Raw genomic sequence first — 17,178 nt, 5'->3', positions numbered from 1 at the left:
GCAGGTCCATGAGAAATGCAGCTACTTGATCTTGTTCAAATTTTCCAATAATTTCATTGTTCTGCTTCTGATCTACTTCTGAATCCCACGCTGCGGGGCATCAGCATAGATCTTCGTGGGCATTGGTTTTGTGTTAGTGGCAGACAGTTCCCCTTCTCTGCATCCCTAATCCCTCCACGTTCTCATTTTCAGTCCGGAGTCTTCACGGATCTACTCGGCGCTCAGCCTCTCACACCACCCTGCTTCCAGCCTGCTGCTGCCCCGTCAGTGCCATGCCAGAAACAGCAAAGAGTTTTCCTGTCGTCCAGTGGGCTCTGTACAGTGCCTCCTTCAGCGACCGATCCTGCTGCAAGTGGACTCTTCACCTCTGTGCTCCTCGGGGCTCTGGCCTATCTCCATGCTTCAGGAATGAGCAGGGGAAGCTTCCCGTTGGCAATACCCAGAAACCCCAATGCTACTGCTCCTCCCACCAACTTAATGTTTGGTGGATCTGTTCCTGATCATTTTTCTTAATGAAACTGCTCTGGGTAACTTGGTAAGAGACAGACCCTGCATGCCAAGCAACTCCAGGAATGCTGGCAAAGGGAGCAGGCCCATCAACGCACTTTGATGCTAATAACTGGGAGTTATTTGTGAAGGAGTCCACGAAGATGACACTACCCCATCACTTTGTCACACCCATTTCTCCAGGTGTGGCCTCTCTCAATTGATAAGAGGGTAGGAATGAATACAACTACTCAAACAAGTCTTTATTTTTAATATAGCACAGTTCCAAGCATGCTATAAGAGAAACATTTAGAGTACCTTCTGCATACCATCCGCATATGAAATACTGCATTCACACTATCTACTCATATTCATAAAAATGCTATTTAAAGCCAGGCATGGCGGCACACACCTGTAATCCCAGTGGCTCAGGAGGCTGAGGTGGGAGGATCACGAGTTCAAAACCAGCCTCAGCAATGGTGAGGCTTGCTAAGCAAACTCCAGTGAGACCCTGTTTCTAAATTTAAAAATATACAAAACAGGGATGGGGATGTGGCTCAGTGGTCAAGTGCCCCTGAGTTTAATGTCCAGTACCAAAACAAACAAACAAAAAATGGCATTTATTATCCCCATTTCACAGACAAAGAAAACGGAAGCTCAGAGAACTTCCTATAGCTCGTCAATGACAGTGCCAAGACTTCAGTCCAGATCTGCCTGATTCCAAAGACTGGCCTCTCCCCACCCTGCAGTCTGTCCAACATGCTCATAGGGTTCATTGTTATTCCCATTTCATAAAGCCAAGGAGCTGGATTCTGACTCCAGGTGGCTGTTTCCATCCCATGAGCCAATGTGTGCATCTGACAGCAGCCTCCTCTGATGACTCAGAGCCCATCTCCTTAACTCTGGCATTCTAGGTGTCCTCTGATTGAGAGAAGCTATTATTAACTCCCCTGGCCTTTCATGTACAGCCTATCTTATCTTTTAACCTCAGAAAAGTGTACATGTGTGTAGGTGCGGTCAGTATCTGTATGACAGTTAGCAGCAAGAACACCTGACTAGGCACCACCACCTCCTCCCACTCCCACCTGGCGTGACCCTTGCCCTCTCCAAGCCTCAGTTCCTTGCCTGCTCATTTTCGCCCAGTGCCTCTGCTGTGAGTCCCAGCCTCCCAGCCTCTGCTCCTCCTACCTCCTCTTCACCTTGCCAGCTCCTACACAGCCCTGAAGTCTGGGCCTAAATGCCTCCTCCAAAGGAGGCCTGTCTGGCTCCCAAATGAGTCATGCTCCACACGTCCCAGGTGTCTTTTTTGCCCTGTCTCCCTTCTATCACACACTAGTTTTAACTCAATGGTTTACTTCCTTGTAAATGTCTGCTTTACCCACTAGGCTATATGCAGGGACAGCCTGTGTCTGCCTTGTCCCCTCTACATGCCATCCCAGCACCTTCTGTGTGTCAGGGTCAGTATTGGCATGGAAATACTGACCCTGACACACAGAAGGTGCTCGGTGTATAGCTATGGGACTTAATTAAGCTCAAAAATCTTTCCAATGGAAGTGACAATAGTCTGCATTGCACATTAGTCTTACCCGGTTGTGGGAGTCAAGGGAAGAAAAATGCATGATCATTATAGAAACATTTATTGAGGGCAGGCCCTGTACCAATTATATGGACTTCTTGTGTATTATCTCATCTAGTGAGGGGTTACTCCTACAGTCTCACTTTTACATATGAGGAAACTGAAGCTTAGTGAAGGGAGGTAACCCTACCCCAACCCCTAACCCATCTGAGATTGCACAGCTTGTAAGTGGCAATGTTTGGCTCCAAAACCAGCTCACTGGACCTTCTTCTTAAATTGCACTAAAACCACTTTGTGAAAGGGTAGGTTCTGTTTCCATGTCTATTCTGCAATGTCAGGTTAAAAACTATAAATGGACATGAATTCTGTTATTCCTGTTATTGTGCACAGCCTTCAGCCTTACATGTACTCTTAAATAGTTCAGGTGTGTATTTCCTGTTCTGTTCTTCTCTCTTAATTAAGGAGATAGTTTCCTCAGGTGTAGTGGTACACACCTGTAATCCCAGTAGCTCCAGAGGCTAAAGCAGGAGGATCATGAGTTCAAAGCCAGCCTCAGCAATGGCAAGGTGCTAAGCAACTCAGTGAGACCCTGTCTCTAAATAAAATACAAAATAGGGCTGGGGATGAGGCTCAGTGGTTGAGTGCCCCTGAGTTCAATCTCTGGTACCATCCCTCCAGAAAAGGGAAAGTTTCCATTTGCCAAAATGGAACATTCAGGAGAACTCTCAGATCTGATATGTCTGTGGCCATCCTGAGACCACTGCATGGTTCTGAGAGAAAAAGAAGACAATAGAAATCACCTTTAGAGGGTTTCTGAGAGCCAGCTGGTCACTGTACCATCTTCAAGGCTTCAGAAAGCCCATCAGGCTCTGGTCCTCCCACCATGGGGACCCTCCCTCCACGGGTCCTCCCTCCACCTCTCAGCCTCTGGCTCCAACCACAGATTCTCTGTCTCCACTTGTGGACTGACTCAAGGGACAGAAGTCCTTCGCCTCGGGCTGCACAGGCAGCACTGTTCCCCCTGAAGGGCCCCCAAAGCAGAGGCCAGAAGCTGCCTGTCCTACTGTTATAGTTTGGATCTGGAGTGTTCCCCAAAAGCTCATGTGTTGAAGGTAATGCAGCAATGTCCAGGGGTGGGACTTTTCTTAGAAAACAATTAGATCATGAGGGCTCTAACCTGATCAGTGGATTAATTCATTTAATGGATTAATCATTTGAATGGACTACAGGCCAAAAACTGTAGACAGGTGAGACATGGCTGGAGGAATCAGGTCACTGGGGTTGTGCCCTTGGGGACTATATGTTGTCCCAGTCCCATCCTCCCTCCTTCTCTCTCTGCTTCTCCAACTGCCATGAGATGTGCAGCTTTCCTTCATTGTGCCCTTCCGCCATGATGTTCTGCCTCACCTCAGGCCCAAAGCAATGAAGCCAGAAGACTGTGAACCATGAGCCAAAATAAATTTTTCCTCTTCTAAGTTGTTCTTGACAATTGTTGTAGCCACAGTGATGAAATGCTAACCAACAGACCCACCAGCTCCTGACAGGCAGAATGTGCGGAGGCCAGGCTAAGGCCGGGTACTTCCTGTAGGCCTGATCTAGACCAGCCCTGTTCTAGAGGCTAGGGCTACAAAGTTGAACAGGAAAAAAAATCTCAGGCCTCACAGAGCTCAGCCAAGACCCCCAAAGAGGCCAGAAGACACCAATGATTCAACTCGATAAGAATTACAACAGCAGCTCATGTGATTTCCTTTTATTCTGCCCCCAGCTCTGTGAGAGAAGTACAGTCGTCACTTGATTTTACACATGAGGAAACTTCTGCCCAGAGAGGCCACAGGGTGAGCACATGGTGGAGCCATCACTCACACCCAGGCCTCTGAAGTCCAGAGTCTCAGCTTTTGAAAACTAAACATTGCTTTGCCTTCAAGAAGCACAAGCAGGACAGCCCAGGATCACAGAGGATGGAGGCTGATTTCGCCTGGGAATATTTACACAAAGGAAATGACATTTGCCCTGGTTCTTCGAGGAGAGGAGTTGGTCAGGATGACAAGGCAAGAGGACTTCTCTGGAAAGGGAAACCATGTGCAAAGGCCTAGAGGCCCACAAATAGCCATAGGGCAGGACATTCCCTTGGACTAAAGCATCGGGGCCCGCGAGGGAGTGACCAGAAGGTTCTGAAGAGAGAGAGAGGCCAACTGATCAAAGGCCTTGGAGGCCATGGTTGTGAATTTGGACTTAGTCCTGAAGGCGATTTAAAGACACTGAAAGCATTCGCAAGCAGGACAGTGACGTAATTGTTCAGTGAGTCGGTAGAACAGCCCTTGTCAGGAGCATGGCCACTGAGAGGTGATGGCCCTAAAACTGAAAAAGATAACAGAAACCTAAAGCCGGGACGTGGGATGGAAGAAGTAGGTGATCTGGGAGAGGATGATGAGGGGAAGGAGAGGAAAGGATCAAAGTTGCTCCTGGGTTTCTGGCCTGGGCGACTGAAGCTGCCCTTCCTGAAATGAGAAGCATATCAGGGACGGATTCATTTTCGTTTTATTTGGTTTCAGACTGACAACTGGAGAACCTAGGGCCCCAGCAGAAATGGGGCTCAGGCCCCGCAGAGAGGTCCATCAGAGTCCCCACGCTTTCCCAGGGAGGAGGCCAGGGCGGGTGAACCCACCGTGGCCCCACCACAGCCCATCCACTCCCAGCCTAGGTCACTGTGCCGCCACATAATGAGCTGCTCTTCTCAATTTTGCAGCCTAGAGACTGCAGCTCATTAGGGTCTGGACTGTGTTGGCACTGAACATCCCATAATTGCATGGCTTGCCTGACTCTCTGTCATTAGCTCTCCGGGCTTCGCCTCTCCTGTTGGATCTGCTGACTGACCCAACATAAAAAGTCTGGTTAAACAGGCAATTCTGGCTCTGTGGTAGGGGGGGCTCCTGCTGTCCTCACCCCAGCCAACTCCCAGATGAACTGTCCTCAGCCATGAACTTCAAGATGCCACCTCACTGTGCGTGAAATCTTTCCTTTGCAAGTACAAACAACTGATCCGATTACTCATACAGGGGATGAGGATTGAAGGTTGAGGTCAAGGCACATGGACTGGCAATGAGTCACAACCCTTCATGGTGGGAAGCCACCAGTCAGAAGCCTGGAGGGTCTCTGGCCAAGAAGCAAGAGGGGCCAGAGCCAGGGCTAAAGTTCAAGTTCCTCAGGGTCCATGGCAAACTAGATTCTGAACTTGATGCTGTGAAAATTGCCCCTGTGCCTGCCGAGCGGGAAGGGCATCCCAGACGGTGAACGGAGCTCCTAGGTATCCTTCCCAGTTGCCAGAAGATGCCTGTCCCCTCTGTCACCCCACTTGATATTCTCTGACAGAGGCCTTCCTGGACATCTGGAATGAGGTGACCAAGCCCCTAAATCTGGGCTTTGTGGAGTCTGGCTGACGGCAAACACAAAGCCAGATGCAACCACAGTCTCTCTACACACTAGACGACCAGCCCAGTGATATTTTTTTTTTAAGTCAGAATTAACTAGGGTGGGGCTAGAGTCATGGAAGAGAGTAGCAAAGTCCTATTCCAAGGAATTACAGTGTGAAACAATGTGCTCCCCAAAATACTTCCCCAGGACTGTTAAAAAGTCAGAGGGAACTAATTAGCCATACAATAAACGGGGAGGATTAGCAATTATAGAACACCTGTGTACTCTGCTTCAGCCCTCACAGCAATTTGATGGCTGGAGATTGCCACACCCATTTTATAGATGTAGAAACTGAGGTTTGCGGGCATTATATAACTTCCCTGAACCTCACTGCTAACAATGATAGCAAAACCAAAATTGATGAGTGGCTATTACTATGCTGACTGCTTGGCTCAGTCTTCATTGCTCACTTAACCCTCACACCAATCCCATGAAGTTACCATAACCGGGATTTGGTGGGGTAAGTGACATGGCCACTTATCTATTATGCTATGCTCTTGATGGTCTCAGGCAGTTTCACTGCTATTCAAACCCTCAAATGCAAAGCTGGGGCTCTTTCCACGATGCAAGATTGACTTGATCTGACATATTGCTGCCTTTTTAAAGCTTATCATCATTTAAAGCCTGTGGTGCATCTAGCCATTTTTCAAACCCTTGTTCATTTTTTTTTTTTTTTTCTGAGAGACAATAGAGGCATGTTGCTAAAATTCAGGGCAGATCTCTGATGAATTTGAAGCAGAAGGTCAGCAGTGTAGGGAAGAGACCATGCAAACAGTGACACAGGCAAGTGACCCCCACAGGACTCTGACTTCTTTGGGGTTTTTCCACCCCCCTTACAGGCCTTGCCCTCTCTCTGCCCTTGGCTGTTGGAAAGATCACTATGACTGACCCTTTAGATGCCAAAGGCAATGGTTTTCCCAGAACATGAGACCTACGCCTTGGCCTCCAGCTAACAGCACCAGTTCCCCATTCCCAGCTGATCCTGCTGGCCTGGCATCCAGCTCCCCCACAATGCTGGGGTCAATCATTTGTGGAAATCCATGGCTGTTCTCTTCTTGACTCACTTTTTCTTCTCCCTTCAAATGGAACTTATTTAAGAGCCTTCTAGAAGTCTGGAATTTGGATTTCTCAGCCTCACTCTTTTCTGCGTGCTGTGTGAAGTGAGTTCTTTGTAAAGAAATGCTTTACTATATCAAACACATTTGGAAATAGCCTTCTAAAATCTACCATGTGTAGGCCCGCACAGGAAGAGGCCAGAATATTGTGCACATGAGGGCAAGACCTTTTCCTGCACAGGGACATAGTCACTCCACTTGGAGCAACCCTGGCACTTCATGGGCACTAGGTAAATACTTACTAGAAAACAATTCAGTAAATGAACAATCGTGGGCACTTTGAAGTTAACCGAGAGGATTATGGGAGAACAAAGAAGGGATGCTTAAGCCCAGTTAGGGTATTTTGGTAGGTTTCCCAGGCTGATCCTTATAGAATGCCAAGTTCATCAGGAATTGCAAGAGGATGGCATGTCAGTCAGAAGAAACACCACAGGCAATAAGTGGAGTTCTGGAATGATGTGTTGGGAAGAAGGCAATTTACCAAGTTAGGCAGAGGGGTGGCAATGGAGTTGAAAATGACTGGGTAGGTCCTGAAGCACATTAGACACAGGGGATCCATGGACTTAACTGCATTATAATTTATCAAATCAGGCACCACCCCTCTTAGGACGCATCTCCTGGCCACACCAAGGAGCTTCCATGAAACCAAAATGGGAACACCCCCACATTCTAGAAGAGCTTCCATGCTGGTATGCCTTGTGATTTCCACCCCAGCTAGAAGGCAAACACTAGACCCCTTTGTGCATTTCATAGGAAAGAATGAGACTTTGCTTTTATGTGGGATTGCTTTCCCAGCCCTGTGGCACTAGAATGGCATATTTTTGTCCAGAAAAGGGAAAGACCACCTAAAAATCACTTATAGACTCCTAGATTGTTAAAGCTATGAGGGTCTTTGGGTCTTTGGTTCATCTTCTCTTCCTCAGATATAGAAACTAAGGCTCAGAGAGGGATAAGGATTGCCCAAGGACACGCAGCAGGTTGGTGGAAGGCTGACCCCTGGCTCCTAATCCTTGCTCCCCGCTTCACTGTGCTTTCCTACCAGAGATTTGATGAGAAAATTATAGACTCTCTTTTTTCCAGTGAACTTAAAAGTGAAGACTAAAAATATCTCTGAATTACTCTTCTTTAGAAGGAAAAAGAATGTCTCTCCAACCCTCTGACTCCTCCAGCCAATTAAATCTTTGGCTCCCACTCCAAACAGTGGTTTTCTACCCCCACAAAACATGAAAAGATTCTTGGAGACAGAAGAGTGTCCCAGAGAAAAGAACAAAATCCAAGGTATTTAATTTTTTACTCACCTGAGACTCCCTAGCCGAGGGTTTGTCCTTCGTTCATCAAACACTTACTAAATATATATTCATTTAACAACCATTTATGGAGCTCCTAGTCTATGCATGCTAAACACAAAACACAAATGAATCAGGTACAAATTCAGTCCTCAGGACCTCAGGACATTTGTCATTGATAGAGAAGAGGATATATGCCATCAATCACAATTGGATCACTCAGCGCATGGCTCAAAGTAAGCTGTCAATCCAAATTACCATCTCCCTTTTGAATGAATGAGTACATGAGTAAAATTGTTCCTCTATTCCTAGAGGCTGGATGGGAGAATGAGCTTAAGAAACACAGTCCAGAGAAGGGAGGACTCCTCCACACAGCGGGGAAAGGCCTATAGAGTGTGTGACAGTTCCATACTCCTTTCTGAGCCTCAGTTTTCTCATCTTATAATGAAGGGATGGCATAGTTGAGCTCCAAGCAAACTTCCAGCAACAATATTCAATGCCTCTGTGATCCCAGTTCCCAGCACTGCATGGGAATTTAAATCCAACCTCTCTTCTTAAAAATAACTATTGAATCATTGTCCCTCATCAAGGTCACACTCTGTATTTCTGTGGATTTCTCTTGGGAAATGGAAGAAGGTAGAGAACTTAATTCTAGTTTTGATTGGCCTTTCTTTTGGCTTAAGCAACAGAAAAATGTCCAATTATACCATGGACAATTACAGTCTGCACATTTCACCACAGGCATAGAAAATGACCCAGCAGCAGAAAACCAGCCACAGATCAGGGGTGCACACATGTAAGCCATTATCAACTTGGAGACAGACCAGCTTGCGATGGCCTCCGTTGGTTTAGGAAAGCTGGATTCCTCCCCAGCAGGCCAGGGCCAATCCAGAGGGCTGCCCATCACTACCTGCAGCTGCCTGCAGCCCCAACTCATCTCAAACCCCAGGCTGAACAGAAACCATGTGAGAAAGTGAATCACTCACAATGAAAGGATTCATATGAAAGTCACACTTGCCATAAATCCAGACTTGATCAGGCCAAGAGAGAAATTACTAGAGGAAGTACAAGTTTCATGAGGGCAGGGGACCATGTCCAACCAGGCCACCAACATGTCCTCAACACACAGAATTATACAAGGTATGTGACCTGAACTCAACAAATATATCATAGAAAAAATTTTGTTGAAAGGTAATGAATAAGTGACTACCTGAATGAAAAAGTAAATGACTTGTTTGTGTGATGCACCAAGAACAGTCTGCCTAGAGGACTGGTCAGCACTCAGGTGAAAGCACTAACTGTCCAGGAACTTGTATTCTAGTTCTGCTATTTTTCAGTCTGTCCTTGGGCACCTAACTTCACCTCTCAAAGCCTATGTTTCCTTGTGGCATAGACATTGTGATGTCCTGCCCAGACTCCTATTTACAGAAGAACTTGTCCCCAATGCAATGCTAGGAGCATCAGAGGACACCTTTCCACTGTCAGCTCTCCAGATACTGTCTCAGAGCCACCTAGCCTAAGGTCACATCCCTTTTAGAGATGTCCACTTGTTAAAGAGAGACTTTAGACAAAATAAATGTCACAGGGTGTATGTGAGCAAAGAACGACTCATGAATTGGGTGTCACTCAGAACTGGAAGAGGTTCGGAGCAGAATGGGCAGCAAGCTACCACTGACTGAACCCAGAAGTCATAGAGAGGAAGTCATACAGAGATGGAGTGGAAAGACTCCAGTTAGAGGGCAACTGCTGACTTCTGATTTGTAAAGTCTTTTGTTCCATTTTTCTGTTTCTGTTGAGCTTAAGTTTGCTTAACTTAAAGTACTAGAGATCCCCAGCCTACTGGCTTCTCAATAAAACACACACACACACACACACACACACACACACACTCCAATGACAGAGTGAGGTGGGAGGTGGGACCTAAAGGTCCTGACCATCGTGGGCAAGGAACAACTAACTCTGCAAGGTCAGCTGTGACTGTCATCAAGCCAACACTGCTGCTCAGCTTCACCCTCGCCCAGCTCTGCTTCCTTCCTCTCCCATCCACACACACCGGCTCAGCTAAGGGGATCCCCAGTTACCATCCTGAACTCTGAACTCCACCTCAAAGTCTGCTTCCCAGAGAACCCAACCTCTGACTTCTTCATTTGTAAAATAGGTTTAACAGTAATTACACACATGGGCCACAGTAAAGGGTGTGTGGAAAAGCACCGAAGTCACAGGGAGTGCAGAAAGTGTAAGTCAGCTTTGTTATGGGGGTTGGTCAAGGCCAGCCTTTTAGCCAGTAGTGGGGACTCTCACCTCTTCACTGGAAGGAATCCAGAGAAGAAAATGTCGAGATGCCCTACCTTGATCGTGGGTAAGAGAAATAATAAAAAGGCATAGGAAAAGAGACAGATGTGTGAACACGGTCCTGTATGGACCCTGGTCTCCAATTTACCTCTCAGACACCTTCCCATAAAGACATTTAAATCAAAGAACTGGTCGTTCTCATTTTCCCTGAAGAAAAATGAGAGCCATGCTGTAATCGTAGAGGGAACAGCCCTGGGGGCAGGCAGACTGGTCCAGTATGCTGACCACCATGGACACTGATCATTACTGTGGCCAGATCTAAACAGCATCACCACCTTATTCAGAGCCTATGGGAGGATCAGCACCCCAACATAACAACAGGTGCCCAGAAACTAAGCAGCAAATGAAGACCAGTGGGGACAGAGCAGCCACAGTCTCTGCTTCCCAGGGAGCTCATGTGCAGCCCTGTTCACTCTCTCCAACTAATCCTTGGGCCTCTAGGGAGGTGCTTTGCCCTGAACTTACAGTGTTTTCACTCCTAAAGGAGAAGGTTTGCTCCTTGCGTATGACTCTAGGAGGTGAGGATTGTGCCTTGCGAGGCACTCTGACGTAGAGAGCCCTTCCCTCCCATGCCCAGGCCCTTGCACAATTTTTAAAGCATCCCTCACAGCCTCTGTGGTATGCAAGACAAACCTGGTGCTCAGACAGGCCCAAGGTCACAGAGCTGGTAAGAAGTAGAGCTGGGATATGAGCCCAAGACTGATTCCAAGGCCTCTATGCTTTCAGCCACTTAGGCTCACATTAATAACCCTGAGAATATGGTTTTTTTCTTTTTTTTTTTGTTGATTTTTTTCCAAACATGAAATCGTTTCAGAAGTTTCAGAAACAATCAGCATTGAGGACAGCTGCATCCTGTCGTTATGCCTCCCATGTTGGTCCCAGTTCACACGGGACCCCAATCCCTGGCCTAGGGAGCTGTCGCTGCCTGCCCTCTCCTCTCTTCCAGGAGGCTGCACCTAGAACTGGTATCCTTAAGGACCTCAAATACCAACCACCTGACTCATCTGTTGATGACCCTGCACAACCTGACAGTATTTATTTATTTTGTGCACGGAAGTGAACAATGGCACTGCAAAGTGAAATTCAGTTTGGGTTCAACTGAAATTCAACATGACAGAAAGAAGTCAATTATCCAGCATTAGTTATTTATCCGGGGACAACAGTCATGCCTTTATTTCTCACCAGAGGCGCCTCAGCAGCTTGAAACAGAAGGAAAGGAGAGGTGGCCACTATTGTCTGACTACAATGCAACATCACATTGGACAAATTAACCCCCCTGATATCCTGTAAATACCTATGAACCTGCTCTGTGAACGTGGCCCTTGAACATCACCCCAGATCATACCCGATTACTAGGTCAACAGGGCCAGGGATTGTATTCCCACGATGCTCTGGGTAGGCCTGGCAATGCTGGACTGTGAACACACTAAAGGAAATGCAACCCTCTATCTACCGCACACCCTGGCCTACCAGAACTGTAAGGATAAAGAGAATATAACACACTTCCCCATGTTGAGGTCTTCATAGTGCCAGAACCCTTGGAGTCATGTTAGTCTGGGGTTTTCCTCTCAAGATATCTGCTGGACAAGGTGAGTTAAAAATCCTACCCTGCCTCCAAAAGAAAATTATTAGATTCCTATATTATTTTCATATAATTTAATTTCCTTTTATTCTTAAACCTTCTGAGAACATTGAAAGTTGAAAGAGAGAGAGAAAAAAATAAATAAATGAATTAGTGGTTCCCAGCAGGCTGACAAGTGCTAGGATGTAATCTTCACCCCAAGTCCTCTACTCAGAGGACCTCCTCCTCCTCTGAAGAGGAGATTAACATTGACTTAGCAGTTCCCATGTGCCAGGCAGGCACTTTATACATATCACTTTATATTCTCATGACAAGTCAATGATGTAAGTATAAATTATTCCCATTTCACAGATTAAGAAACTGAAATCCAGAGTTATAGCTAATAAGTAACAGAAACAAGAATCAAGTTGAGGAAATTTGGACTCCTAACCACTGCCCTAAACTGCTTCTCTACCCCAGCACAGTTTCTGATCTAACCAGCCCAGGACCCTGTTGCCACAGCTGTTGCTGCTGCCCATCCAACTGTCTGGGCAGGGCAGCGCAGGGCAAGCTGACTTAGACTCCACTCTACCCAAAACAGTTCCACTTTTCCCTGGTTTAAAATATGAGGCTGTTGGGAGTGTCTGTCTGTGATCTCTTACTGTCTCAGAGAGATCGATCACCCACTAACGATAAGGGACTAGGGAAGGGGTTTCTGGAAGAATTCCCTAAGACCACCTGCACAAATGCCCTGACATGCAGCAGGCACTCACTAAACAATAGCTCCCCTATGTTGCTCTCAGTGTGTGATGGACACTTTACATATATAAAGCCATTTAACCTCACATCAACCCTATGAAGTAGGTACTATCATTATCCCTGTCTTGTATATGAGGAACCAAGGTGCAGATGGGGTTCAAGAACTTGCATAGGTCACACAGTTAGGAGGAAATAGAACCTAGCTTTGAAACCATGTGTTTAAAACTGATCACACTGGCTCATCTCATGAAATGCCATCAGCCACCATGTAGAGGCAGAGTCTATCTCTGAGAATGTACACATATCCTGACAGGTTTGTATCTCACCATCTTTGAGTTTTTCCTTATAGACATTGCATACGAAGATAATGGTCCCCATGGGATCCTTTACTCTCAACTTCTGACTGTACAGGAAATTCTTAATTATATTTCTAGTATTCTGAGTCCTAGAGAACATGCAAGAAGTACATGTCACATTCATAAACCTTTTTTTAGTAATGGCTTTGGGGAAGCAGACTCATACCTTCATGGAACCCTATTCCAGCAGACTTAGCAAATAATCAATTTTGGAGTAGATTGCATCCCTGGTAATTCAGTGGGGGGCGGGGGGTTAGTTATAGACAGAGTAAAGGTAAGATTTTAGTAATATATGAAATCACTACAAAATAAAACAAAACAGTTCCTAAACACCATCAATCAACAAATATATGAAAAAATGTTCAACACCCCTAGCAATTAGAGAAATGCAAATCAAAACTACTCTAAGATTTCATCTCACCCCAGTCAGAATGGGAATTATCAAGAATACAAACAATAGTAAATGTTGGCAAGGATGTGAGGGGAAAAATATACTTATACATTGCTAGTCGCAAATTGGTGCAACCATTATGGAAAGCAGTATAGAGATTCCTCAGAAAACTTCAAATGGAACCACCATTTGACCCAGCTATCTCACTCCTTGGTTTATACCCAAAGGATATAAAATCAGAATATTACAGTGATGCAGCCACATCAATGTTTATAGAAGCTTAACTCACAATTACTAAACTATGGAACTAAATTAGGTGCCCTTCAATAGATAAATGGATAGAGAAAATTATATATATATGGGTTTTATATATATATAATGGGATATTACTCAGTCTTAAAGAAGAATGAAATTATGGCATTTGCCAGTAGATGGATAAAGCTGGAGAATATCATGCTAAATGAAATAAGCCATCTCAAAAAACAAAGCCTGAATGTTTTCTCTGATATGCAGATTATAATTCACAATGGAGCGGGAGCTAGGGAAGAATAGAGTTACTTTAGATTAGGGAGAAAGGAGTTAAGGGGGGAGGGGGCATAGAGGTAGGAAGGATAGAAAATGAATCAGACATTATTACCCTATGTACATATATATACGGCCACTGGGATTCCACATCATGTACCACCAGAAGAACGAGAAATTATACTCCATCTATGTATGATGTATCAAAGTGAATTCTACTGTCATGTTTAACTCATTAGAATAAAAAATAAATAAAACAAAACAATGATTTAAAAGTCTTACAAAGGCTATTTGGATCCTGTTGTCTCAAAACAACTCTCATCAAAATGTCTTAGAAAAACCCAAAAAGAGGCTAAGTGAAGCCCTGAGCACTCAGGTTACAAAGCTCCTCCGCAGACCAAACCAAATTAGAGTGATCATCTGGGTTTGTCCCTGACTGAGGAGTCTCCAGAACACAGGGCCTTCATTACAAAATCCACCACTGGTTCTGACTCATGCTTCAGGGATCAATTGGGTCAAACATGCACCAGCTTCTCCACATGGACCTTTCAGATGTGTGCAGGCACCTCTGGTGGCCCCACAGGTCTCTTTCTTCGGACTAAACGTGCCTAAACCCTTCTCCTCTCATGTGGGCTCCACTCTCTGCTCACCGCACGCCTTCGCTCCCTCTACCCATACTGCCCAACAGGGCCACAAGTACTTCCCAAGGACAAGCTCTATGCTCAATCCTCTCCCGGCCCTCAAAACTAGCTGTAGGACTTACCGCTGCCCAGGAAGAGGAATGGAGTCCAGGTGGCGGCCCCCAGGCAGTGCCATCATGTTGATCCCAATCTGCAGCAAAGCCTGCCCACAGCGGTTGGGGCCCTGGAAAGACAGGGCAGGATGAGTCAATGAGGGTCCCAAAGAAAATGAAGCAATCACTTTCTCTTGGATCTGGTCAAAAGGAGTCAAGGCAGATGTGGAGGAAAGGTCTTCCAGTCCTCCTCTTTTTTTTTTTTTTTTTTTTAATTTCAGTACTAGGGATGGAACCCAGGGTCTCATACATGCCAGGCAAGCATTCTACCACTGAGCTATGTCCCCAGCCTCCTTTTTATCTTATTTTGAGACAGTGTCCCACTAAGTTGTCACAGGCTGGCCCTAAACTTGTGATCCTCCTGCCTCAGCCTCCTGACAACAAGGATTACAGGCGTGCACCACCATGCTCAGTGCCTCCTCATTTTTAAATCAAAGTACACAATGCCTTCCTCACACAAATAAGGCAAGACTCATGATCTCAGTTACATTGCCTAACATTAACCTGACCCATTTTTATATGTACCAAATATTGGGACAAGCAGGTCAACAAATATTGCAGAGGACATACTGTACTAAAAATGTAGCCACAGTTTGTCTGATTCACATTTCATGGGCATCCTATGTTATTTGCTAGATCTGGCAACTCTACATGCTAATTCCTTAACTACATACCATCTAGCACCGGGTTATTGGCTATGATTGTACTTAAGATATATAAGAAAACATGAGTCTGTAATTGGCATTGTGGTCACTGTCCCAAACCCACGACAATGTGATTTTATCTGATGTTGAGAGCCACAGCCGAAGGGGCCCCAGCAAACTTCCAGCTGCCAGCAAACTTCAGTTAAGAAAATTGTTTTCTTTTAGTGCCTTCTGTAATGTTACATAATTTTTTCTTTAGCCATTATTGCCAGAATTCCTATCTTCATCCCAGTGCTGGTGAAGTCAAAGATAAAACCAATCTACAGCTTCTACAATAGCCATCACTGAACTGCTTGCAGAACTTGACTGGACACATTGTGAACTCACCTGTATGCATTGTGAACTATCTGCTGGTGCAGCGACTTGTGGTAGTGTTGGGGTATTTTTGCTGATGATGTCATTGGTGGTACAATTTTTCCAAAAGGAGCCATCAATTGGCCTGGTGTATCTTCCTCCCTTCTGCTTGTCATGATCGTCCAGCTAAAATTTGGGGGCCAACAGAGGTGAGGCAAAGAACCTCACCCCCCCGCTGGTACAAAGACCTCTCCACAGGTGTGGCTGTATACTGGACCGGTAGTCAGTGACGGGTAAGATCCAATTGCAATGGTACCAANCTCAAGAGCAGGAGGATTGTGGGAGGTGGGGAGAAGCTGGTGGGGGAGAGAGAGGCTTGTGAAAAGCCGGTGGTGGCAGTTGAGGCTCTGAGGATTTTTCCTGAGAGGCTGTTTTGTTTGGCTTGTGTGGTTCTAAAAATAAAGCTAGTTTCTTTTGACAAGTGGCTCCTGATTGTGCCCAGCCAGACTGCGGCAATCTGAATTGCCAGTGATTGATCCGGAAGAAGCATAAGACTCAGCCGCCAAATGATCCTTCCTAGGAAAGGTTTTCTTTCCCCTACCAGAGAGGTACCAGGTGAGATGGTATCTCCTACTAGAGCTGAGCAAGGATGCAAATTCACTTCATTACTGCTAGAGACAATTTTGTAATCATGAGAGGAACAGCTAGAAAACAGACTGGGCATACAGAGGAAAAAAAGGTCTGAGCTCTAGTAATTAATTAATTAGTTAATTAATTAATAGAATAAATCTTTTTAAAACAACTTCTGGAGCCACTGAATCAACTAATCCTGCAGTCTGGCCCATCTTCAGGCTTCCTATTATTTAAGACATAAAAATTCTTGTTTAAAGTCAGTCTGAGAGAGGGGTTTTGTCCTGCACAGCCAGAAGCATCCTAACAAACAGAAGTGAACTGGATTCTAGAGACTTCCAATGCCAGCTCTGAGGACGAAGCTGCTCACCTGAGCCTCACAGGTTGCATCAAAATAACAGCATCCCCCTTCCTCATAAGACTAACTGGTCAGTCTCCATTTGCCTCACCTTGTCCCTTCTCTGCTCCTGGAGGGCCTTTCTCTATACTCCCTCTCCTGTCACCTTCTCCCTCTGCCAATTCCTCCAAGTCAGTAAGTAAGCCTTCCCAGAAGACAGAGATCCTATCCCCTGCACCTGGTTAAGCCAATGGAAGTCTCTGACTTCATATTAAAATCGACTCCTGTTAGAAAAGGATGGGCGAGGAAGACTTTAATTAATAGTGATGTGACTTGACACAAAGTCCCCTCTTGATGATGCTGGGAACAAAGAATCAAATGGTCAGTCTGCAAAGTATAGAAAAACAGGAGCCTGAATGAACGTGCATCTTGGATAATTCCAGAGATTCATTCTCTAATGCCTGCTCCTTAGGCTACGGGTCCCATTAGACTGTGAGTCTCCTCCAAAGCAGGGGCCATGTGTATTCCTGGCTCTGACCCAAGGG

At 45.7% G+C, this 17,178-nt stretch overlaps 1 protein-coding gene across 5 annotated transcripts in view; it reads right to left on the bottom strand.

The window, feature by feature from the left end:
- Positions 1-17,178, bottom strand: part of Insc (INSC spindle orientation adaptor protein) — a 313,322-nt gene that overhangs the window by 267,925 nt on the left and 28,219 nt on the right. For all 5 annotated transcript variants that reach the window (XM_015476343.2, XM_048788404.1, XM_048788403.1 and 2 more), the window contains exon 2: positions 14,639-14,739. In XM_015476343.2, coding sequence (XP_015331829.1) covers positions 14,639-14,739 — 101 coding nt within the window. The remainder of the gene's footprint in view (positions 1-14,638; positions 14,740-17,178) is intronic.

Source organism: Marmota marmota, unplaced genomic scaffold (genome assembly GCF_001458135.2).
Source record: "Marmota marmota marmota unplaced genomic scaffold, marMar, whole genome shotgun sequence".
NCBI classification, from domain to species: domain Eukaryota; kingdom Metazoa; phylum Chordata; class Mammalia; order Rodentia; family Sciuridae; genus Marmota; species Marmota marmota.
Note: the sequence above shows the minus strand (reverse complement) of the source record. Positions and strands in the feature narration are given on the sequence as shown.